Source organism: Myotis nattereri (assembly GCF_964212035.1).
Source record: "Myotis nattereri genome assembly, chromosome: 11".
NCBI classification, from domain to species: domain Eukaryota; kingdom Metazoa; phylum Chordata; class Mammalia; order Chiroptera; family Vespertilionidae; genus Myotis; species Myotis nattereri.
This window is the reverse complement of record NC_138086.1, coordinates 34,787,084-34,811,686: the sequence shown is the minus strand read 5'-3', so window position 1 is coordinate 34,811,686 and position 24,603 is coordinate 34,787,084. Positions and strand designations below refer to the sequence as shown.

General features: G+C 38.4%; 1 protein-coding gene across 1 annotated transcript in view; it reads right to left on the bottom strand.

Moving 5' to 3' along the window:
- The window catches only part of CNTNAP2 (contactin associated protein 2), a 1,809,641-nt gene that overhangs the window by 1,231,641 nt on the left and 553,397 nt on the right, over positions 1-24,603 (bottom strand). Inside the window, exon 2 of the mRNA XM_081102720.1 lies at positions 22,275-22,385. Within this exon, the coding sequence (XP_080958846.1) occupies positions 22,275-22,385 (111 nt within the window). The remainder of the gene's footprint in view (positions 1-22,274; positions 22,386-24,603) is intronic.

The window sequence follows — 24,603 nt, the reverse complement described above, 5'->3', positions numbered from 1 at the left end:
CATGCTGCTAAATGAGATTGACCTATTTTGTGTCAACAGTGACTCAAGTCCTGACTTATCACAACCTGAAAATATGAAAACATACAGCTTTAATTATTCTGGCCAGCTACACTTTTTTTAAAAAATGAGTTCTGCTCTTGATTATTCTCATTCTCAAATATTGCAGCTGGGTTAGTCTGTGTTAATAAGAGGGGGACTAATACCATGCTTTAAATGAACATATACCATTTTATATGGTGCCAACTTTCTATCATTACTCACCTCCTTTTTCTTTACTTGCTCTGGACAACTATTCCTACTGGATAGCTGTTCCCCTCCTGACCGGGATCAGTGTTATGATAGACATACAGTATAGTGTGCTGGACATGACCAAACTAGGACAATTATTATACATATTAAAAAAAAATGTTTTATTGATTTTAGAGAGAGAGGGAGGGAGAGGGATAGGAACATGGATAAAAGAGAAACATAGGTTGGTCTCCTGGAGCCTGCACACTGGGTATGTGCCCTGACCAGGAATTGAACTGTGACCTCCTGGTTCACACATTGGCCTCCTTTCTTTTTTTAAAAAAAATATATATTTTTATTGATTTCAGAGAGGAATGGAGAGGAAGAGAGAGTTAGAAATATCAATGAGAGAGAATCAGTGATTGGCTACCTCTTGCACGCCCCCTAGTAGGGATCGAGCCAGCAGCCCGCAATCTGGGCATGTGCCATTGACTGGAATTGAACCCAGAACCCTTCAGTCTGCAGATCGACATTCTATCCACTGAGCCAAACCAGCTAGGGCAAGGACCTCCTTTCATTTTGTTACTTTGCTTCTCTATAACAAGCAAACCACTACTTTTACAGATTCAACCATTATTGTTGTATAGGTGTGCCTTGTACCCAGTAATTTGCTTGAAACTCTAAGTCTATAATAGCTGTTTCTCCATGCTCCTCTATCCTGTGAATTTAAATGTAATTAATGTGGCTCAGGTAAAAACCAGTCACGGTGGAGATCTCATCAGCCACCTGCTCTTCTCTCTGATGCTGATAACTGGTTCATACCTTTCTTGTTCTCTTTGAAGACCCACAACACTATGACTACTTCCTTTACTGAGAGGAGCTAGAGAAAACCTTCTCCTACAAGCCCACTGGCTGTGTGTTCTCAGTCCGTGATATCTCAAGATTCCACTACTCTCTTGTTTCACTACTTCAGAACTAAGACAATGTTTCAGCCAGTAGGTGGCGCCGGTACGACCAAGTAGCCAAGAGAATTCTGAGCCAGGAGGCCTGAGTAAGGATAACAGTGGTGCCTTGTGATACTGAAATGGTTATAACTGGAGGTGGATTACGGGGCAGGGGATGGGAAGAGGGAGAAGATCATCTCTGAGAGTGGGGTTTGTGTGACTTTCAAGTTATACTTTAGAGCTGATAAACGTTATTTTTTGCTAATCAAACCTCTTTCTGAAATTTCATATGAAGTGTAGTTAGAAGTGGTATTTATGAGTTCTTTTATAAGAATGGAATTTGTTATATTGTATATGTAATTGTTTTTATATTTACTAATATCTAACCTCATACAACAAAAGATTTGATGTGGCTAGGCTATAATAATTTGCATAGTAATAGCATTTTTAATATCTTTTGCTTCGTTATATCTTTCCATTCAGAAAGGAAACATGCATTTACCTCTCCATCCTGGAAGATTAAAAGTCCCTGGAGGTAAGGACCATATATGACTCATCTTTGCATCCTCCAGAGTCTATCCAAAAGCATTCAATAAATATTTTTAGACTTGAACAGATTTGGGATCCCGAGGACAGAATAAATTTTCCTTTATAAGCAAGCATGATGAATAAACCTGAAGCAAAAATATGGTTTTCCTAGCAAATAAATCATTAACATCTAAAAGTAGGATCAGTAAATTTTTGCTTTCTGTGCCTAAAAACATAAGCAGTCGTAGGATAGCTCTACCTCTTTTCAGGGGAGGAGAGCATCTTGTCTCCTACCCTCTCCCCTCCTGCCTGCTACCCACCTGGGAAACAGACAGAACTTAAAGATGCAGTCAGAAGGTGGAGGCTACTGCTAATGGATTTATCTCAGGAAAACCTGAACAATGCTGAAGTCCAAAGGTAGAATTTTTATCTGTAAATTGAAAAACCTGTTTCAAACCTTCGCCTAGAAGGATTAAACTTTCCCACCATCAATTTCTCATTCTAGGAATGAAGCACCTTTGAAATCAAAGGGAGCTTTGCAAGAAGGGGAGCCAGAGGAAGGCATTCAACAGCTTCCAACTGCATTCCAGCCGTATTTGAAAATATGCAGCTCACATAAAGCTATACCGAGGTCTTCCTGGGAGCATACATTTTAACACCCAACTGAACATTGTAGCATGCATGCAGGGGCACTGTTTCTAAATAATTCACTGCCACTTTTACAATTCTTTTAATATTTCATGATTTTATCTTTGAAATTATATGTATCTGTATTTCTGGAAAAAGTCATCTACCAAACCCTGGTACTAACACCTATTTTTTTTGGCACACAATACCTCACATTATCTGTGAATATGCTGAAATAGCACACTCATGATTAAGTTACACTATATAGCAAAGAAGATTTTAGAGATTTTCAATAAGGTTGCTGATCAGTTGACCCTACGACAGAGATGTTTCTGGACAGCATAATCTAACCAACTAAGCAGAAAGTTTTCTCAAACTCAAAGCAGAAGAGAGATTTTCTGTGCAAAGGCTTGCTTAGCTGAAGAACACAGGAACCTTGGTTCCACAATTGCAAGGAGTCAACCGTCAACCAGAACGAGGCTGGAAGCAGATTCTTCTCAATATCTCCAAGTGACTGAGTCTGGCCACCATGTTCACTTCTGCCCTGTGTCACCCGGAGCCAAGAACCCAGCCCAGCCTGGACTTCTGACCCAGACAACTGTGAACTCAAATATGAGTGTTGTTTTAAGCCACTGAGTTTGTGGCAATTTGTTATGCAGCCATAGAAAACTAATACAGCACATTAAGCACAACACATTTTATTTAAACTATGTGTCTTTCTATTAAAATGCGTTTCCCATCACTTTTCTAAGAACGTTAATGCCTGGTGGTTGAGAATCATGTCTGGCTCCCTCCCTCCCCACATCTGAATAAAATGCCAAGAACAACAGAACCCATAAAATCCATATGATCTGAACCTCACTTCCCACTCGGTTCTCTTTACCATGATGCAGTTAAGCTCCTTCTTATCTGCTACTTGGGATAATGAAGTAGCTTTCTAATCATTATCAGCACCTTGAATCTACAGGATGCTGCCATGGAAACTGCCTAACACCTTGCTTCCATCACATCCATCTTTTCACTGGAAAAATAGCCAAATCCTAAAAAGAAAGTCAAACCTGAGTTCTCTGTTAAGACATTTCCCCTCACCTTGCCATATTCCCGGGACGAACCAACTTTTTAGTTAAATTAAACAGCCCACCTCACCCTGAAAATTCTCTGTGTATTCCCACCTATACATCTTTCTTGATAATAAAAACCTTTTCTTTCTGAATGTAGTTTTCAATGTCAGCAGAAAATTTAGCATTTCCAAGACACATATGTTGTTTGACTTTGCACCTTCATTCGCTAAATGAAATGCCTTTGGGAAATGTTTGCTCTCTGAGCAAATAAATGCAGCCTCTCCTGGCTCATCCTAAAGGAAGACGTTTCCCTTAACACATTTCCAGGGCACTTTACTCTTACTTCTCACACATGACATGTGACAGGGTGTAATGTGTGTTGCTGACACCTCCATGACCTCATTGAAAAATTCAGAGCAGGGCTAGCTCATTGTTCTCTATCCAGAGTGTAAGTCCTACAGGAGGATCCACCAAATAGTTTTTGTTGACTTTTTTAAAATAAGTCCATGTATTTAAGCAGTTTAAACTCTATGTGGAACTTTACTTACTGGTACTAATTAATATACGAAGTACCAATCATCTCTGTCAATTACTAGTACATAAGCCTCTGAGGGTTCTTGTTTGGAGTGGTTGATGAGTCCTCTTCTAGGCAACTCCTTGTGCCTGAAGACACTGCTCAGACTGTGGCCACTGGGCAATTTTAAACAGCTCTCGCCTTTGAGGAATGTGAGTGGGTCACTTGCCCAGCTTCCTTTGCTGCCAATCACACCCTAAGAGGCATGTGATTAAATTCCGCCCAACAGCTGGAGACACAAGACCTTGTGTAGGAAGGGAAGATGGGGCAGAAGTGGTGGCCGTGCAGAACTGATTTGCTCCTATGATGCTGTTAGAGGAAGCTGGCTTTCCCAGGCCAAAGTGGGGTCCTGCAAGTCAGCTGGTGTGTGTGGAAGTGCTCACCTCACAGGAGCAGACCTGGGCAGGTGTGTTTCGCTCTCTGCGATTCTCTCATATCTTTTAACAAGTTCTCCTCTGTTTGAACAGCTAGTGTGGCTGCTATTGTTACAACTAGAACCCTGAGTGATAAGTGCCTAAAAGTGAAGAAAAAACTTATTAAAAAGAATACTCCAGAAGAGTTATTAGTAACTCCCACTGCTATCTCCACTATCAGAATTAGAAATGGTGCCACTTCATCAATGTAGTTTTCTCTATGGATGTTCCTTTGAAAGGACTCTCCAAGAGACACAGGATTATGTGTTTTGTTCATGACCACATGCCTAGCACCAATAATAGCACCTGGCATATATATATAACTTATTTCATGAACTACAGTCAATCTTTAGTCAGAACTCTCCCGTAGAATAACTGCACCTGAGAGAAGTGTTAAATGTGTTAAGTTAAATGAAATTGTGTCTATTTTTGATGGTGTCACAAACAATAGCCATTTAATCATCATATCAATTGCTTTTATGAGGCAACTACGGTTAAGACAATATAAACAGCAGATTTACAGTTGTGGTAATTCATGTAGTAACTGCACACATAGATATACCTAAAACATATTTTGGGAGTGTTTGTTTTGCTGTCTTATCAACAGCTCCCAACAAAAGAGACAGATGAATGGCAACAAGTAGATATATTTTAAATGGGCAGCCCACCCCAGATGTATCTTCATGAGAAATAAGCCATTTTTGTAAACCGCTGGGATTTGAGGTATAGTTTTTCTGCTGCATAATTTTGTCTCTTCCTCTCTTTCTCTCCAAAGCTAATCAGGTATGAAGGACAGTTAATTCTGGAGAAATGACCATTTAATCTCTCTTCTTTCCTCCTCCACTGCTTTGCTTAAGACCATCAACATTTTTCACTTGGAATAACTTCTAAATAGTCTTCTTGCAACAACTTTGTCCCTTTTTAGTTCATCCTCCATAAAGTATCCTTAGTTAAATCCTAACTAATCTGATTAATCCATATCTAAAACCTCCAACGGGTTAAAGTTACCTCCATTCAAAATCCAGATTTAGGAGCCAGTCTCACATGACATTGTGCATCTACTGAGACTTCTCATAGACTTTTCTTCAATGTTCTCGAACACTGCCCCCTCCCCTTGGCCTTCTGAATTTCCATGCTTTTGCACATGCCAACATCTCTGCCCAAAGTGACCTTTCTCATCCTGTACTGATGGACAATCTCAAATGAAAAACCACCCAAATAAATCTTTTCTTAAAAGTGAACCAGGCCCACCATTTTCCAGTGCAACTCTTGTGTGATTGAAAGAACATCTGTTTAATGATCACTGGCCATGCCTCTGGGCTCTACTGGAAGCATTTTACATGTCAAACTCCTGTAATCCTCACAAGTGAATGAGGTAGTCAGCATTATCTCCACTTTACAGATGGGGAAGCGGAGGTCCCATGAAGTTTATTAACTTTGCCAAAGTTATTCAGCTATAAAGTGGCCCAGCTGTTACAGTCCATCCTCTAAGTCCCTACATCGTCACAGCACTTCGTTAGTCATAGCTCTAGGTCTTACTCGATTTCATAACCTGAGCTTTTACAAGAATTCCCTGCCCCCCCCCCACCCCAGCACTCAGACATTTGTTAAGTGAATGTATTATGAATGAGTAAACCAGAGGGAGCCCATAACTCTCATTTTCTCTCCCGTCTTATGCTAATAATATGATTTTTTCCTTATAGATTTTTAATGAATTTTTGAGTAATATAAACAGAAGAAGATATATATGTTCAATTTAAACATAAGCCTATAAACTAATTTAAGAAGTAGAGTATTATCAACCCCTTTGATATCCCAGTGTACCTCTTCCAGTAGCAGCCCCTCCCTCCAACTCAGTAGTAACCAATAGTCTGCATATTCACTTAAGCTTTCTCTTACTTCTTTTAATGGTTCCATCACATATGCCTACATTCCTACATAATATTCTGTTTTATTTTACCTGTTTTTGAACTTCATAGAAGTGGAATTGTATTTATTCTTTTGTGACTTGTTTTATTCCAGCAATATTTTTGTATTCATCATATACATATGATTATTTGTAGAACGTGTATTTTGCTTTTAATTTTAGCTCATTATATAAAATATAGTTTGCTTTTTTTTAACAGTGATGCTATTGATGGATATTTGGGTTTTCCTGCTTTTCTGCTATTATACACAATGCTTTTATGTACATTTGTGTACACTTATTCTAATCAAAATGTACAGGTATTTTTCTAGGATGACTTCTAATCATTGGATTTACTGAGGCATAAGCTATGGAGAGGTTCAAGTTTATTAGGTAAAATTGAGCACCTGCAGAATGCTGTCTGGTGGCCAGAACTCACCTTGCCTGAACATAGAAGACCTGAAATTTAGTGAAAATTAATCAATGTCTGAAGAATGTAGGGGTATAAATACTCTAGTTCCCAGCTGCTATTCTGGCTAGTTCCAGAGCTTCCCTGTGGAGTTGGAACCAAAGTCAAGTTCACAGAATAGGGCTGCAGACTACGCACTGGCTTAAGTTGTCCATGTCACTTCCGACATCCTTGCTGGCTTTCCCCAGGAACACTTCCATTTTCATGTGAACCCTCATCTTAACAGGAATACTTTTTTACTTTGAAGTAATTGGTCCTTGAAAGTTGATCTGTGGGGCAAGAATATATCATGGGAAATGCTAAGTGAAGTCAGAACCCAGAAAGTAGCAGAGAAGTAGTGTAGGGTCAGCAAAAAGTCAATATACAGAATTGAATTGTTTAAAATAGTTGGTCTTTTTTTTAATACTTATCAATTATATTCTAATTCCCAGTAAGCTGTATAGCTTAAAGAAGTATTCTTTTATTGTGAGAATTTATATTTTATTATCAATGTTCAGATTTTAAGGAAAAATTGATATATCCATATACTTACATTATGCCTATGTAATAGCATTTTTTTTCTTTAAAATTTCCTCTGAAAACTCCTCGAAGGCAATGGGTACCACTGAATTATACTTTCTTTGACTACTCTGTCTGTAGTCTATAAAGTGGGAGGTTATCTTCAGAGATGCTGCATTTTAGATCAGAACTTGATGAATATATAAGGTCTACAGAACTAATGCAGCAAAAAGCACATAGAAAATTCTCTAAATAGATATTTCCAAGAGACTTCAATTACCTACTTGAAAATAGTATTTGATACCATCATTTTTTTTTCCTTTTGCTTTATGCATTTGCTTTATGAAATGATGTTGGGACAGATTTTTGCTACTTTGAAGTCTTCTTTATTTTTGTTCTGGATGAACATAGTACATTATGCCACCTCTGACTTATTATGGCAGCTCTGGGGCCTCCCAAATTGTAGGCAGCTCCTCATTGTGAACAATACACAAAGTTAGGCAGACCTTGATATTAATCCTGGCTCCAAAAGACATGACCGGTACCCGGGGAAAATTATTTAATCTATTGTATATCAGTTCTCACCTCTGGAAAATTACATCTACCCAATGACTATTAATACTTTAATCTCCATTTGGGGACTTTAAATCATGACTGATGTCTTCTAAGGTCATGCTATTTATGATACTGGTACTTTTCAGCTGAGAAATAATTGAGTGGTTTCTATTTTTAATGGGGTACATTATCCTTGCTGAAGAATGCATTCTCTTGTAATTATTAAATAATGTCCTCCTGTCCCCTTCTAATCATCAATCCTCTCAAACGTAATAGAAATTATGCACTGTAATGATTTGGACAAACTTTTTGACTCTTATACTAAACAGGAGGTTACATAAAATGCTCAGGTATATGAATGCAACTTTATCTCCACCTGGGCTTAGGCTGGGCCCCAGTGACAAATCTAGGTCGGTATTGCTAGGATCACACCAGTGAAACAGACCATCCAAAGGCACCTAGCTCAGTCTTCAATGACAGAATATCACTCTCCCTAACACCGCGAGCCATTCTGGCTCCTATAGAGGGTTTACCTTCAGCCGTCCAAAGCAAAGTACCATGGCAGAGGCAACAGCAGAGTCAGCAACTGAGTCTGGGGCCTGATGAAGGACTTTTGGCTAGGCACTCCCTGATACAATCTCACCAAACATCACACAGCTGATACATGTCCTGAAATACAAAGGAAGCCAGCAGAGCTCCTTTTTCAACAGTAAACAAACCTCTTTACCTTAAAGGAGCTCCTTATGGGCTCCCTAGAGCTGTGATCCACACACTCCCTACTGTTCTTCCGCTCCAAAGGATACTGCTGGCTAGCACTCAGCTGGAGGAGATCCAACCTGGGGGCCAGAGGCTGCATTTGGCCGCTGGCCCCCAGAGCCACCCTCAGGCTGCAGCTAGAACTAGACCCTAGACGTTCCACAGCCATGAGGAATCCCCACACTGTACACTACTCTAAAATGTTTCCAACACAGAACCACAGCTGCCTCATTCTCGTCTCTGCCATTAGTGCTTTTGCCTTTAAACGGAGGCTGTCCTGTAGGTTGGCCTTAAACACCCAGCTCTCTCCCCAGGGTCCCAGTTACTACAATCCTGTCGTCTCCACATCACCACCTGCTTTTCACTAATTCCTGACACTTCCACAAAGGTTAATGTCACTGCATGTGATTGTGCCCTGTAAACCCCCAGAGCCGGCAGTCCCACACATCCAAGCTGACTAGTGCATGTGGCTACTGAACACCCGCCAGGTGGCCAGGGAGACTAGCGCCTGTCTCAGAGAGTGAGAAACTAAAATTTTAACTTTAGTCCAATTAACTTAAACTTATATTTAAAAACAGATACTCAATTCAGTAATTGGAGGGCTTTTAACTATTTTGGGAACACTTGGATATGTGAGACTAGCTTTTCAACCATAAATTTTATGAAACTTAAGTATAGATTAAATATTTCTAATGAGAATTTAGCTTTTGAATTAAGGTGTGCTATATGTCTACAATATTTTTAAAACTGAATATAGAAAGCGATATGTCTAATTAATCATGTTGATTACATATTGAAATGATAGTATTTTGATATGTTAGGTTAGATAGAACATATCATAAATATCTTTAAACTTTTTATAATTTTTTTGTAATATGGGTATTGAATAATACAAATTTAGATAGGTGGATTATTTTATATTTTATTGGATAGTACTGCTATGGACTGTAATGTGAATAATGACCCTTTTTTATTTTTTAAATGTGTTTTTATTGACTTTAGAGAGAGATGAAGTGAGGGGATGCGCGAGAGAAAAACATCTATGTGAGAGAGAAACATCGATTGGTTGCCTCCCCTACGCACCCGACTGGGAATCAAACCCACAACCTTGTTATGTGCCCTGGCCAGGAATCAAACTGGTAACCCTTTGCTGTATAGGATGATATTCAACCAACAGAGCCATACCTGCCAGGGCTGAATGATGACCTTTAGAGTAATGCAGTATGCAACCTATAAAAGCATTTATTGACTTTATCACCGCCACCATGTTCACGTTATGCCCCAGCCCAACCCTAAGTTGTGAGCTATTTAATGAAAGCTCATTGCTTTATATGAAACTAAAACAAGTTAGTATTTACTAAATTTGAATGAGGGAGTACATAAGAAGAGAGGGAGAAAGGAAAACAAAGGAAGGAAGGAAGAATTTTTGTCTGCCCCACAAGGAAACTCATGTCCATGGAAGACTTAATGGGGAGAAAGTCTTTAATAATTCTCTTTATTATTATGCAAGTGTTTATGGATATTCAGGGGCCATCTAAGCCTTCTCCAAATTTGGAGATGGAAACACTCACCAATGTGCTCCAGATAAGCATTTCCTCTCTGAGATGCTCTCATCTCAGAAATCCTAACAAGCTCCCTTGTCAACTCTTCAGATGTCCGAGTCTGACATGCAAATGAATGTTGAGTCCAGCTCAGTGAATGTTTATTGAATGACTGGTCTCAACCTTTCCCTCTAATGTCAGCAACACCTCAAGTCTTATTTTGATACTCACTTAGTTTTGTCTATTAGGCCTTTCTAGGTCTTGACCTGTGTCACTATGCATTAGAACTATTTGAAAGTGCCATGGCTGAAAGGATCAATGCTTCTATCTTAGTCCTATATGACCACTCTACTAGAATTGGCCCTTGTCCACTTGTTTGGATTGTTTCTTTGAAAAGACATGTCCAAATGTACTGTGTTAGCCTTGTTTTCTTGGAGGTACTTTGCAAAAACTTAAAAATGTGATTTACATGCAGCTGACACCGTATTTTTTTTAAACTTATGCATTATTTCTGTAATTTTTCACTTAATATTTTCAGACTGTAGTTGACTGTGGGTAACTGAAACAGTGGAAGGTGAAACCACACATAAGAGGGAACTACTATATAGATAAATTTGAAAGTAGTAACAGGAGATAATAATGAATTCATGAATTAGGTGGCCTCTATAGTCCATTTAGAAGCCAGAATTTTTAGGACAAGCTATGTACATAAACTTGGAACACTCATGGGAATGTGTGAATCAGGCCACTGATATAAGGAGTGGATGGCTGGATGGCTGGAGTGGGAGGTTAGAAGGGTTAAACAGTGTATCAAAGAAGATACCTGCATGCAGTAAGCACTCCATGGTTGCATCTGGAATGAACTGGGATGAGAAAGAGTATTTTTAAACAATTTTTGTTCTTCCTTTTAGATACAGAAGGTCTTAGAAATAAAGAAGAAAAAATGGTGAAGTGCTCTCGCAGCCTGAATTATTCAGAGTTACATAAGTGTTTATGAATAATGACTGTCTAATTGAGGTGCCTGAAATATGAATAACTGTACTATTTCATGCAGCAATGAGAGGCAGAATTCTCTTTCGGCAACAGGACTTTCATTTCTCCCCTTCTGCCTTCTGTTATTCCCACTGTTGAGTGTGAAACTAGCAAGGTAATACTTCAGGGCTTCTGAAGAAATCAATCTGACTTTTTTTTCTGTACCAGCTGAGCCATCCTAACACAGAAAAAAAAAAATGGTAGGAGGAGTTCCCTAGGAGTTGAGAACAAAGTGAGCCTTATGTCTTGATTCATCCCATACACAGAAATAGAATTGCAGGGTTTTAGATTTGAGTCTCAGTGAGAAGTCTGTGTGAATTTAAATTGCTGGCCCTCCAGAGACTGATGACCACATTTCCCACAACGTGTCTGTCTCTCCTCCTTACCGAACCCTTGCTGTGTTACTGATCAATTGTTAAGGAGCACTGATGATTTCCAAATGTATGTCAGATCAACAGGAAGAAAAGGTTCAAAGATCTCACAACAAATTAATGTAGAATTGCAACGACAATAAAACTCCAGCATTGCCCCTCTGTTTTACTCATAGAATGGGATGCCTTGTCTGCTCTGAGGCCCTCTCCGCTGCAGGAAGCACAGAGGGCCCTGGCTGGCACCTCTAGGCGAGTTCACCCACATGTCTGTCTCCTCATGCTGAGCCACAGGAAACTGGACTGCAGACTGAGGGAACCAAAGCCTGTCTCCAGACCCCGTAAAGAAACCCCTCAGTATATCATGCAGGTAAGGGAGTATTTTTGCTGGAATTGCATTGTTTTGGAATACCCAGTAAGATCCCTAAAATGGGACCACCTGGGTGTTTCCTCCAAGTCCAATGGCTGGTGGAGTCTGGCACTCACACTTGGGAAGAGGTGAGGCTGCTTATTGGTTACATGGTTTCTCTCTTTCCTTCCTGCTGCCCAGTTAGTGCTAGTCCTTTGAATATAATACCAGTAAACCCTGTTTGTTGTTCAAAACGCAGCTGTTTGGTTTCAGATTTCTCTTTTAATTGTGGAAATTCAAATGTAACAGTTTTAATAGAAAAGCAGAGGCATGTATTGCTTCTCTGTCATTCTCTTTAGGAAATTATTTTCCATCATAAATGGTTAAGTCTTATAATACCTTGCAAATAATTGTTTTTGCTTTATTTATTCCAATACCTGATATGTAGAAGATTGGAAAAATAATTGAATCAATTCCCTTGGCAGTTCCTACAGGTTTCCAGAAAGTATGGCTATTCGACTAAACAATAACAAAATGGAAGGCAAAATGTGACAATGCTGAATGAATCCTGCATTTGGAATGGAAGAAATAATTCAGTCACGATAGCAATCCCACAATGGGATATTGTTATTAGTCCTGCAGATTATTTCCATCTCATACTAGAGTTATGGTATGCCTGGTGGATCTCAGATATTTTTTTATTTTGAGGTCGAGTTTTGTTTCTGTTATTCATTCACTTTGTCCTGACTTCCTGCTTTTCCCCCATGTGTGTTTTGAATATTAAGAGTGTTAGAAACTAAAAAAATCTATATATTGCTTCTGTCAGATTCGAGCATATTGGTGCTGCACATCAGTAGTTTTCTCTTACTTCAATTCTTTTCTGGGACACAGAATGTTGGTCTCATTGTTTTGTTCCAATATTTGCTGTTTTCATAAATATAATATTTCAAGTATGGTTATGTCTTTATTGCCTACCACCTCATCTCATACAAATTCAGAAACAAGACTGAAAAAGTCTAAATTTTGGCTCCCTTTTAGTGTAGGGGAAAAAAGGCGAGTCTTTTAAAAATACATTATTATATGTAAATATTTAAAACATTGTCTTTATTGCTCTTTGATTATTTAAAACAAAGATAATAAGCATAGAAAGAAGTGACAAAAGTCGGTATATACTTCTCAAAAATAAAATAGAGGCACGTGTCTGCGCTCTAAAACACCAGTGGGAAAACTTTAGCTAGGCCCTATAACCAGCTCAAATATTATTACAACTTTTCTTAAAGAGCAGCTCACATGGGCAGGGAAGATGTGGAAAATAGAACTGTGAGTGATTTTAAAGTTGGAATAGTTTATTTCAAATGCTCAAATCTGCTGTTAACTTTGACCTTTGGCAGGAAACTAAACTTTTCTTGAAATTGAGTTTCTTATTCACCAAACTAAATTTTATTACTTCTAAATTCTTTCCTAGGGTTTTTGTAGGGACCAGATGAGATGTTGGACATACACAGATGCATGAGACATAGGGCTTGTGTTAAACTCACGCCCAGTGTCATAGGGTCAGACAAGTGGTGAGTCTACAATACAATGCTGCATACTGACCTCTGAGATAGACATAAAAACATGTTGCACCTTGAATAACGAGGAGATACCTGTCTATCCATCAGTGATGACTTTTTAAAAAGGTGACACCTCAACTCATTACCAAAGGACAAGTGACTTAAAAAAAATGTTGACATTCTGCACAAAGAATGATCCACCTAATAAAATCTGGAGACCAGTGGTAACTGCTTGTAATTCAGTACAGTGTGGACATAAGGTGTCGAAGGATTGGGGTAGGGGCAGCGGTGGCGCCCTCTGGTTTTCTGGCTTCCCTGGACATTTTTTATTTATAAATGATGATAATAATGTTTGCTGTTGTTATCTATTCTCTGTCATTAGCTACATCAGTGTCAAGATAAAGCATCATTTTTTGGAAGCCCTTCCACAATGAGGATGGTACTTGGTTCTGCCCTCCTGTGTCTCTCTCCTGAAGGTACTATCCGAAAGCTCTGTTTAATTGCTCTCCTCCTGGGAACCTATCTGACCCTATAGGAATGAGTGGCCTTATCAAAAGGGGAAACAAGAGGCTCTAGCCATCACTGATAAGCCTCTAATACCACAGAAGCATGTAGACTACAGAAGCCTGCGGTTTCTACTTCCACTCTTTTCAGAAAAGTGAAGTAGGAAAATTAGTAGGGGAGTTAACATATTGGTAAGTCCTCAATGACATCAATAGGTTCTATGCCTTTAAACAAAAGGAAGTATAACAAAACCAGTTTTACCATAGACTAATTAATACAAACGTGTTAAATTCTTGCAGCATCTCATCATTGTTATAATGAAACAACCTTGAACAAAAGGACAGGATTCCAGGACCTGCAGGACTTTTCATCACCTTAACAACAGAGCCTATATGGCTTATCTGGTGTTCTAAGCATCAGCTGAAATCAAAGGAAAATAAAACAAACAAAAAAACTCAGATCAATAACCCATTGAAATACGTATGTGTCAGAAACAGGGTAGGGAAAAATCCACAAGAGGTGTGTAATTATGCTCCGTTCATACATATGCTCGGGCACAAACTTTTGAACACAGAATAATTCACCCTGGAGGCAGTCTTCCTGGCTGCTCATGTAGGCTGATGTGAAGGTAACAGATATAACTCAAACAAGGATCCTTCAACTGAAATAAACAGCATTGCCCACCCGTTTCAAAGCCGAAAACAGGTACAAACAACATAAATTCCAGCAGCTGCCTAGAAGGAAAACAAAGCAAAATAAAAACAACAACATGAATTCCTTACATTGCTAAGAAAAGAAAAAGAGCTAAGAAAAAGTAAAATGAAAGTGACCTTGGGGTGAAAACCTGGGAAATAAAATTTTCCACCTTTTGTGTTTACATTTTAATGTTAAAGAGGCAAGAACAATAAAGGTAGACTGTCCTAAATGCCCTGGTTTCTTGTCAGCAGTATTCACGTCAAACATATATCTCCATTTTAAGGCAAGGGATCAAGTAAACAGAGTTGATTGCTCATTTTCAGGGTATAGAAGAGGCAGAATGCTAACAAAGGCTGGACTGCTTTGAATTTTATTAGTGACAATATTTTTAAATTCGTTTGGAATTCATGGGTATAAAAGGGAGGTAATCTAATTTTTGTATTCTTCCCTAAGAAAATTGTGTGAAAAAGTCATTAATTTGCTCCAGGTATTAAGACAAGGGACTATTCATTCTAATAAGTATGACCTAACCAGGTTGCTAATAGAGCCATAACTAGATTAAATCCTTCCAATGGTCTTGGAAATAATTTGGTCTGTTCTTGTTTCTCTTACTGAATGAAATTAGGGGAAGGAGGCAAATAGGCAAAAAGCAGGGAACTTTCTCTAATTATAGAAGAGCAGATATTGAAGAATGATGCAATCCTTCATCTGGTATGGAGGAAATGTAATTATAGGGTTGGAAGCATGGTTTTCATGAGTGTGGTTGTTTGTGCCCTAACTTTTCCTAAAAAATGGACCCTGTGCAGTGCCCCGAGTCCTTCATATGGTCAGCTGATGGGCGTTTCCCCGACAGTGACATGTGGACATTCTCTGCTCATTTCTAGCCTTTGTTTTTCTCAAAGGCTACAATGCATCTGAAACACAAAATGTACTGTGTTCCTTATGGGCTAGACATACAAGGACCCACAGAATGTGTTCTATTAGCTACAGGCACCTGTTAGCAATTGGATGCAGCCGCTTAAATTGAAGCCTCATCTAAGCAAAAAATATCCTGAGCTAGGGCTGTTTCACAGTTTGAAAGCATTGGGAGAACATCCAAACCCTGGGGCCATTTCCCAATTGTTCTGCATGTACACTCATATACTAATTTTTTTTATTTATAAATGATGATAATAATGTTTGCTATTGTTATCTATTCTCTATCATTATCTGGACCACAATTAGCTACATCAGTAACAAGATAAAGCATCATTTTTTTTTGGAAACTGAAAAATGTTAGCAAATATTCATTCTTGATATAACAAATCATTCAACATAGAAGCAATGAGTATTTGCAGTTAAAAATGGGTGGAATAATATATGCAATAAGTATAATTTGATTTAATTGTTCTTTGTTAAGAAAATATTATTTGAGGGATAAGTGTGTGCAGTACCATGTTAAGAAAGTGCTTTGAGACTGTGTGAAGCATTTTGTTTTAAGATGAATATTTCTGCTATGGTACACACCATTCACACAATTTCCCCACCTTCTTAGCAGAGATGTAAAAAGTATTAAAGCCTCTCTTTGAATAAAATAAGCAAATATCAAAGGGATAATTAAACATTTAACCTCCAAAAGGTACTATTGGTATATATTCCAGAACGGTTTAGAAAGAAAATTTCAACTTGTAAAAATGTTATTGGATAAAATAACATGGATATTCTCAAAGTTATTAAAGAGAAAGTATCCATTAGGATCAAGATAAGAAATTGTGATTCAACTTGCCTCTAAGATGAGGTGTTCTGAGAAGAGAGGTCCTAGAGGTGGTGTAGCCCACGTTTCTCATATGGAAGTGAGGTAACTGAGCCAGTTAAAACAAGGGAGGAAGGGACCCAAGGTCTCTCCCAGGGCAAAGGGGAAATCTAGTTCTTGTAACTCTGTATCAACAAATCTACAAAGATGCATTTATTCAGGACAGCTTTTCAAAATAAATATTCACTTTAATATATTTCTTTGCTAGTTCAGATGTGAAGTTTTCCCACCCCATTTGACCTAAACTTTATAAGGCTACCAAATAGCATGGTTTTCAATATTGCATGTAAAATAAAATTGCAAAGCATCTATTACAGAGATGTATTACAAATATGTTAATTGATTAGTCACAATTTTCCCGTTCCTTTAGACAATCAACTGTTAATATTGTGATATAAGGAGAGTGTCAGGAAGTTAATATCCCAGAGCCATTGCACAGATGGTAGCAGTGGTTAATGTAGTAGCACTGATTCTAATCCAGTTCATGGTTTTCTCACAGACAAATATGAAGATCTTTGTGACAAACCTAGCAGAACAGAAACTTCCTTAAAATAATTAACTAGAAAGTTCTTCATCTTAAATGCCCCAAATCTAGAAACTCCCTTCTTCTAATTAACTCTCGTTTACTCTGCCAAACCAAAAATTATCTTCTATCACACTATTATCAAAGACCCATGGGATACAACTGTACTTCTAAGCATATTAAACAAACCCAATTAAAACCATTATGTACAGAGCGATTGGCTAAATTTTAGAACAGCATCTCCCTGAGTGAAAGCATGTTCTGCTGTCCCTACAGATGCCCCATGATGGAGAGGTTTTCTCACTCCCCTCGAGAGGACAACAGACCACAATATTCGCCTGGCTGATTTGATTGTGGACATTTGTGTTATATGTGTAGGTGCAAGAGAACACAGTAACATCACACACCTTGGAAACAGTGTTCTAGGGGAAATGCTACACAACCCAAAATAGATTTCTATGGGGGACAGAAAAGAAGGAATTAAAATTCCAACATTATAAAATTTGATGCCACAGCAGAAAAATAGCAATAATATTTGCAAATTAAAAAGACATGTCTAAAATTATGAGCCAATTCCTGGTGAACATGCTTTTAATATTCCATCAGAGCAAGGGTCAATCATACAAGTGTATCATGTATTGTACATGTAATTTTAAAGCTTTGAGTGAAGTCAAGATTTTCATTTGTATTTGAGAATTGGAGTAAAGAGAATAAAATAAAACATACAATAGAGTTTGATAGTAACTCTCATTCAACTGGAAAGGTGAATAAAAAGACCCACTGGTGGCTTTAAAAGAAATCATTTAAATATGTAATTTTAAAATCAGACAGAATTTATATGGCTGAGTAGGGGGGAAATAAACATTTATTTTTATTCTCCCTAATGTCCAAAAAATTCTTTTCAGCTTTGTTGAACATCATTAAATTACTAAATATTATATGAGATCCTATAAAATCTAATTCAAAAAGATAAAGATAACAAGAACAAAATAACACTTTAAAATCACTGACATAAACTATTTTATTTGAAATGAATGGAATTTAAGGTGAAAAGATGGACAACATTTAAGTTAATGTTAAGAAGCAATCTGATTATGTGAAACATTAAAACATTTTTATCTTTTAATTATTATATCTTTTTTTTCTTAGATGACGACAGGGGAAACACAAAGACAGTGGCAAACACACAAATCCTAGCAATCACATTTTAGGGAAGTGCCATTTTAGTAATGAGGAGGGCATCTCATTCAGTTGCTTTAAAATGTTAATATTTGCATTATTATTTTGAGGAGCTGAGGGCAACCGATGGCAAAGAGACTAATATTTAAATGCGACACTTTCAGCAGATTTTTTTTCATTTAGCCTTCACCAGAGCTCTGTTAAACTGTATAATTGATTCATGTTAAAATATAAAGAGGGGGTCCAGACTTCCAAGATTACTCTGGTGAAATTATTAATAGAACTCTCTCACTGTCAAAAGTTCCTGGCTTAGGTGATAAATTATATAGTGCCCATAGGAATCAGGAAACAGAGATGCTGAAAGTTTAAATAATGGACTAATACCATACTCATCCTTGGTTGATTCCATATTAGAACCTAGTTATGCATGAAGACAAGTCATTCTTGTCCCACTGCTCAGCACTGCCTCAGAGCCTGCAAAATCAGCAGGTGTTTCCAGGAGAGTGATCCGAAGATGAAGAAATATAGCCAGTCCAAATAGGAATGTCAAATATCCTGCAATGCTATATTAGAAAATCAGCCTCCTGCATTTTCCTGCTCCCAAGGATCTAGTCTTAAAAGGCCAATGCTCCTAGGAGATGAAATATGTGAGCCAATGAATTCATAATAAAGTAATAATGAATCATTAGGGAGTAGGAAGGAGCAGATTAAGGGACACACTGAGAAAGGGTAGAGGCTGGAGAAGGGAAAGAGGGAAAATAGTGGGGTGAAATCTGCCCACATGGACAGAAGCTCACCAGTTGGAAAGATGAGTCTATTTCATAATTTAAGCCTTGATGTTATAGTCTAAGGAAAAAGCTTCCTCATCAAGTTTAAGAATGGTACTTGACCTGGCAGATACTGGCTGCCAGGGTGGGCAACAAGGAACAGAAGGGTGGATCAGGGACAAGAGAAAGCAGAAGAGCACAGGCTAAGGCATTCCTGGCACCAAGAGGGACAATGTCCTCGTGGAGGCTTTGGGGTCGCTTTCCCAATTCATAGTGCATCTGTTCTGGTTTGGGATTTAATTAGCTGTGATCCTTTTAATATATAAAGCAGGAAATGGGGGAGAAAGAATAGAAATTAGAAAGTGATTACAAATATAACTAAAGGGCCTGATATTAAGGGTGTAAAAAAGGAGAGACAAATTTTGCTTTTCAGGTGTAGTGGGCACAAACCCTCTGAGGAGCAGAGTGTGATTCTTTGTGGAGTCGCCTAGGAGCCTAGGAAGCGTGGTGCCAAGGTGTAGATATAGACTGTACCTGTGACCTGAAGAGGAGGTTGGCATTTTACTAATTCCTAAAGCTCCCTCTTGCACAGCAGGAAGCATAAAATGATAAAAGCAATGATTTGACCAAGCCAAGGCATCAAAACATGGATGCAATTATTAATGTCAGTGGTATCTTTTAAGAGAAGGTAAAGACTGCAGTTCTCTTTAAGACACAAGTTTGGACATAGGAATCTGCTCAGGCAGTCTTTCCAGATGTCTGTTATATACCTATTCCTCCTAGAACCAATCGTCAATTATATGGTCTACAAATGCAATCTGTTCTCCCTGCTGGAGGAAATAAAGGTGAAATAACTTCAAAACACACTGCCAACAACTCTCTGCCCTTTGCTTTTAATACAGAAGACTGTTTCTAACATGGTAGGGATTATCCAGGAAGTAAATCTAACAAGAAAAAGTCTCTGAGGAGCAGCCGGCATTGAAGGATCTACCAAGTAAACCAAAGTGGCAAAGGGTGAAAAAGAAAGGAAATTATCCAAGATGCATCACTTAAGAAGCTCTGATATTTCATGACAGCATTGCTGTGACTACATAAACATAAATCAAACTTGCCTTAAACCTTCTACCTCATTGTAGGTTCAGGTTCTTTCTTTGGGCAAATTTATGTGCAGCACTGTTATTGCTTCATCTGGCTTAATTGGGCATGAAGAGTGTCAGATTGAGTAGAAGACATAGATTGGTGTCCCTGAACCACTAGTCCCTAGCTATGCCACTTTGGAATCTCAAGTTCAGACTCTCAGCTGATGTCTTTTTGGGTTCCTATATTTATCATTTTAACTTGTAAAATGGGGCCAATGAAAACTGTTTTTAATAAGGAGATATTTAGTAACTTGGAAGACAAAATTATTCAAATTAGCTCAGGCAAGAGGAGGTGACCATTAGAATTAGAAAGGTAAATTTCATAGTCAAAAGCAGTGGTTCTCAACCTTCTGGCCCTTTAAATACAGTTCCTCATGTTGTGACCCAACCATAAAATTATTTTTGTTGCTACTTCATAACTGTAATGCTGCTGTTATGAATCGTAATATAAATATCTGATAGGCAGGATGGTCTTAGGCGACCCCTGTGAAAGGATCGTTCGACCGCCAAAGGGGTCACGACCCACAGGTTGAGAACCGCTGGTCTAAAGAAATACAGCCAGAGTTATAGCATGATGACAGCAGGGACCTAAAAGAGAACAGGAATGACCAGGATTTATCCACCTTCTATGTGGATCCATTTGGTCTCTGCTTTTAATTCTCTTTTCATATTATCTCCACACGGCCCTTCCTGGTTTCCCCAATAGCCTTCTCAGTCCCCAAATCTATGTCATATAACAGAGAACACAGAAGTTCTGAGGGCGTCAGCTGAGCTCATGGGTTCGTTCTCTCTCATCATCCATGGTGAGTAGATAGAGAAGACCATGTGGTGGAATGGCAATCCCTTTAGGGTAGTAGAAGGAGGATTATTTCTACAAAAGGCATGTGAAGCAGGAAGTTGAAAGCTTGGCAGAAGAAATAACGGGCATCTTTAACCTAACATTCTATCTAACAAGGTTGTTATGAAGATCAAATGACATCTAGAACACACACAAAAGCATTTTCTAGTCTGTAAAATACTATATAAATGTAAGGTAGTGGATAGCTTATATATAACTCTCAAAGTTTTAATATCTGTGCTTCCCTCTGGCAAGAGTAACCCATTTGATTGTCATTGACTCAGCATGACACCGACTGGGAAACTTTCAATAAAGAATGTTGAGATAAATCCAGAATACAGATCACAAGACTTAGGTATTGTTGTAAGACAAACAAACAAGCAAACGACTTAAGGAAGTAGGCTTCAAAAGACATGAGAGAATTACAAGTGGATTTTGCATTTAAATATCATGTTTCTCCCCAATTTGTCATGTACTGGTCCCTGATATCAAGGCTGGAGGAGATGAATTTGTATTGGGGGGAACCCTTAAAATTAAATTTTATACATGTGTCAATATGTCCACTGATTGTATATTTCCATTTATACTCTGCTTCTCTATGTATTCATGAGCTCTATCTTTCTAAAATGTATTTGAAGAATATAATTTAAATAAATGATAATGACAAAAGTTGAAGCCAATATCTATCAACATAAGGCTCAACTGAATTTGTTCTTTTCTATATTTTGTTCTTTTCTGTATAATTAGCAAGTTACATCCTTTTACCCTTCTGTGTTGGTATATGATCTTCTTGCTTTTGGATGCTTATATGGTGTATGAATACATAGAGAAGCAGAGTATAAATGCAAATATACAATCAGAGGACAGGTTCTTGCCAATAGTGAAGTAAAAAAACATATCCCCAGCATTCCCAGCTTCCCTTACATACATCATTTTTTTTCTCCCTCTGGAATTCCCTTCTGCCTTTATTTGTCTTTAAGATAAGTAATGTCATGCTGTGCTAATTATATGTATCCTCAATAAATGTGGCTTATTAGCCATTTACACCTTAACATGAACTTCAGCCAACATGGCTCCTCTCCTAAGGGTATTTGCATCTGAATGTTATAATGACACGAAAAACTTCTTGTTTATTAAAATAACCATATCTGAATTTCTTTTTTATCTTCTTAAGGAGGAAATAACCTCCCTACATTGTTTTCTACCTTGATCCACTTTGAGGTTATCAACTAGTGTCTTGTGTGACATGCAGAAGCAGAGTGACATGAGGGATAGGGAGATAGGCAGCTGTGCGACAGTCACAATGAAGTAGATTGCATGGGCTGGTTTTGAGGAGGGAGTTACATGCAGCTATGTACAGTGTGCCACTACATCTATAAATATAGAATTTCTTATTTAACACACTTGTTGACATAGGAGATAAAAGTTGCTTACCCCCTCGCTTGTTGATCCTGGCATAGCCCGGAGAATAGCTTGCAGACATGGAGGACGAGCTGCTAAAAGCTGCGTGGGAGAGCCCAGCCACAAGGGGTTCATCACATTTTTCTGAAAAGAAGAGAGAAGGGGGAGCATTAATAAAAACCGTTATATAACAATTGGTGTGTATTTGCTAAAATAATTACTGACTACATCACAAATTTAAAAATCTATGATACAACAATGGAGCAAATGATCAGAATTTAGGCAACTCAACTATGACATTCTGACAAATCACAGGAACAGTTTAAACAACCTTCTGGTTTTCAAGAGTTATAACTATGACCCAGTGTTTTATACCTAAGGGCCTCAATTCAGACCTGGTCTCTCAGCATCATGAGCAAAGCTGAGGTTGTTTATTTAATAGGCTTCGGATTCTGGCATCTCCCGACAACCTTCATTAGAGGAGTAGAGGATTCGAAACATTGAGATTGGAGGCGGAAAGACTAGGAGGAATGCTACCCGAACTAAGAGACTAGGAAATAGGTGTCAGGAAAGGAGAACACAATAATATCCAACTTGAAATGCATCTAAAATGCATCAGTTTCCATATTTAAATAGTCAACCATGTTGGTACCAGGTGATCCTTCAATTCTATTCCTCACTTGGCTTCTATAGCCCCATTCATTTTTCTTTCCTCCTCCCTCATTATCAGCTTGTTCTCCAAATCCTCTAATGGAGCTTTCTCATTTTATTTATGTCTAAATGGTAAAGTGCCCAGGACTCGACCCTTCGATTTCTTCTCTGTTTACTCTCACTGTCTGAGAGACTGCATCAGGCCTGTGTCTTCTCATACCGGACATCCCAAACGCTGCCACCTTGGCCATCTGGCCACCAGTCATCAGAAAGGCTGCACAGTCTCTGTACTTCCTCCCATGTCCCATCACCCTTCTGTACATAATGACTAAAGGGACACTGTGGCTCCTACTCTCAGTCCCTCAGAATAGTCAGAAGCCCTCCAATGGCCACAGTGGCCACCTCCTTAGTCGCCTCTCATTCCCGCATCCTCGTCCATGATTATGTAGCCACCCTGGTCCCCTTCCCCTTCCTTCAACAACAGGCCTGCTCCTGCTGCGAGCCTTCACAATTACTATTCCAGCTGCCATGAGGCTCTACCCTACTCCTGCCAGGCTCTGCTCAGTCATCTTTCATTGCTGTAGACAAGCTCATTAAGTCCACCTGGCTGAAAGAGCATGCTGCTGCCATCACTCTCTGCACCACATCTGCCTCATTTTCCTGAAGAGCATTGAGAGTCACCTGACATATTATGTTTCTTCTCATTTAATTGTTTAGTTTACTGGAAGCATATGGGAATAAAGTTTTTGATAGTTTGCTTAACACTTACTCTCCAGGGATCTGAAGAGTGCTTGACACACTTTCTGAAAACATTTCCAGAATGACCTTAGAGTCCTAAAGCACACTGCTTAATTACAATGTGGCACACCACCTGATGTTTTTAATATATGTCTTATTGATTTCAGAGATGAAGGGAAAGGGAGAGAGAGATAGAAACATCAATGATGAGAGAGAAACATTAATTGGCTGCTTCCTGAACACCCCCTACTGGGGATTGAACCTGTATCCCTGCTGTGTGCCCTGACCAAGAATCAGCTCATGACCTCCTGGTACATAGGTCCACACTCAACCATTGAGCAACACTGGCTGGGCACACAACACTTGATTTATAGAGAGGTGCTCTTAAGTCCCCAACAAATGTTAGTACACACTCAGTCCTCAGTTCAATGGCACAGAGGTCACACTGGATATTCTAGAATGGTTTCTACCTCACCTGTTTATAAACAGAAAAAAACATTAACAATAGAAGGAATGAACTAGTTTTCTTGAAGTCACTCAAGTAGAGTTCCATCTCCAATGATACTAGGAAAATTAATTATTATTTATTATCTCATCCCTCAAGTGTGTACAAATTTGAAGTTAAAATGAACAAATCCATCCCTGTAAACCATTGTTAGATTTCTTATTTTTCTTAGTTATACTGCAGGTGCCTCTGGGAAATATGGCATATGTGTATGAATTTATTCCCCAGAAAGTTAAATGTAAAATGATGAAAATATGAACAAAAATTTTATTTTTAAAGTATCAGTTCACAAAGTGGGTGTCTAAAGTGAAGGATTTCATATTAATTGCTTTAAAAAAAATGTGCTATTCAGTTTAGCTACCAGTACCCCCAAATAAATAAAACCTTGATTTCCTCTCTCCAGACTCTTTGGAGTCTAACTTTGTCTAATCTTTTGCCACAGTCCTGCATTTAACTAGAGTAATTGTT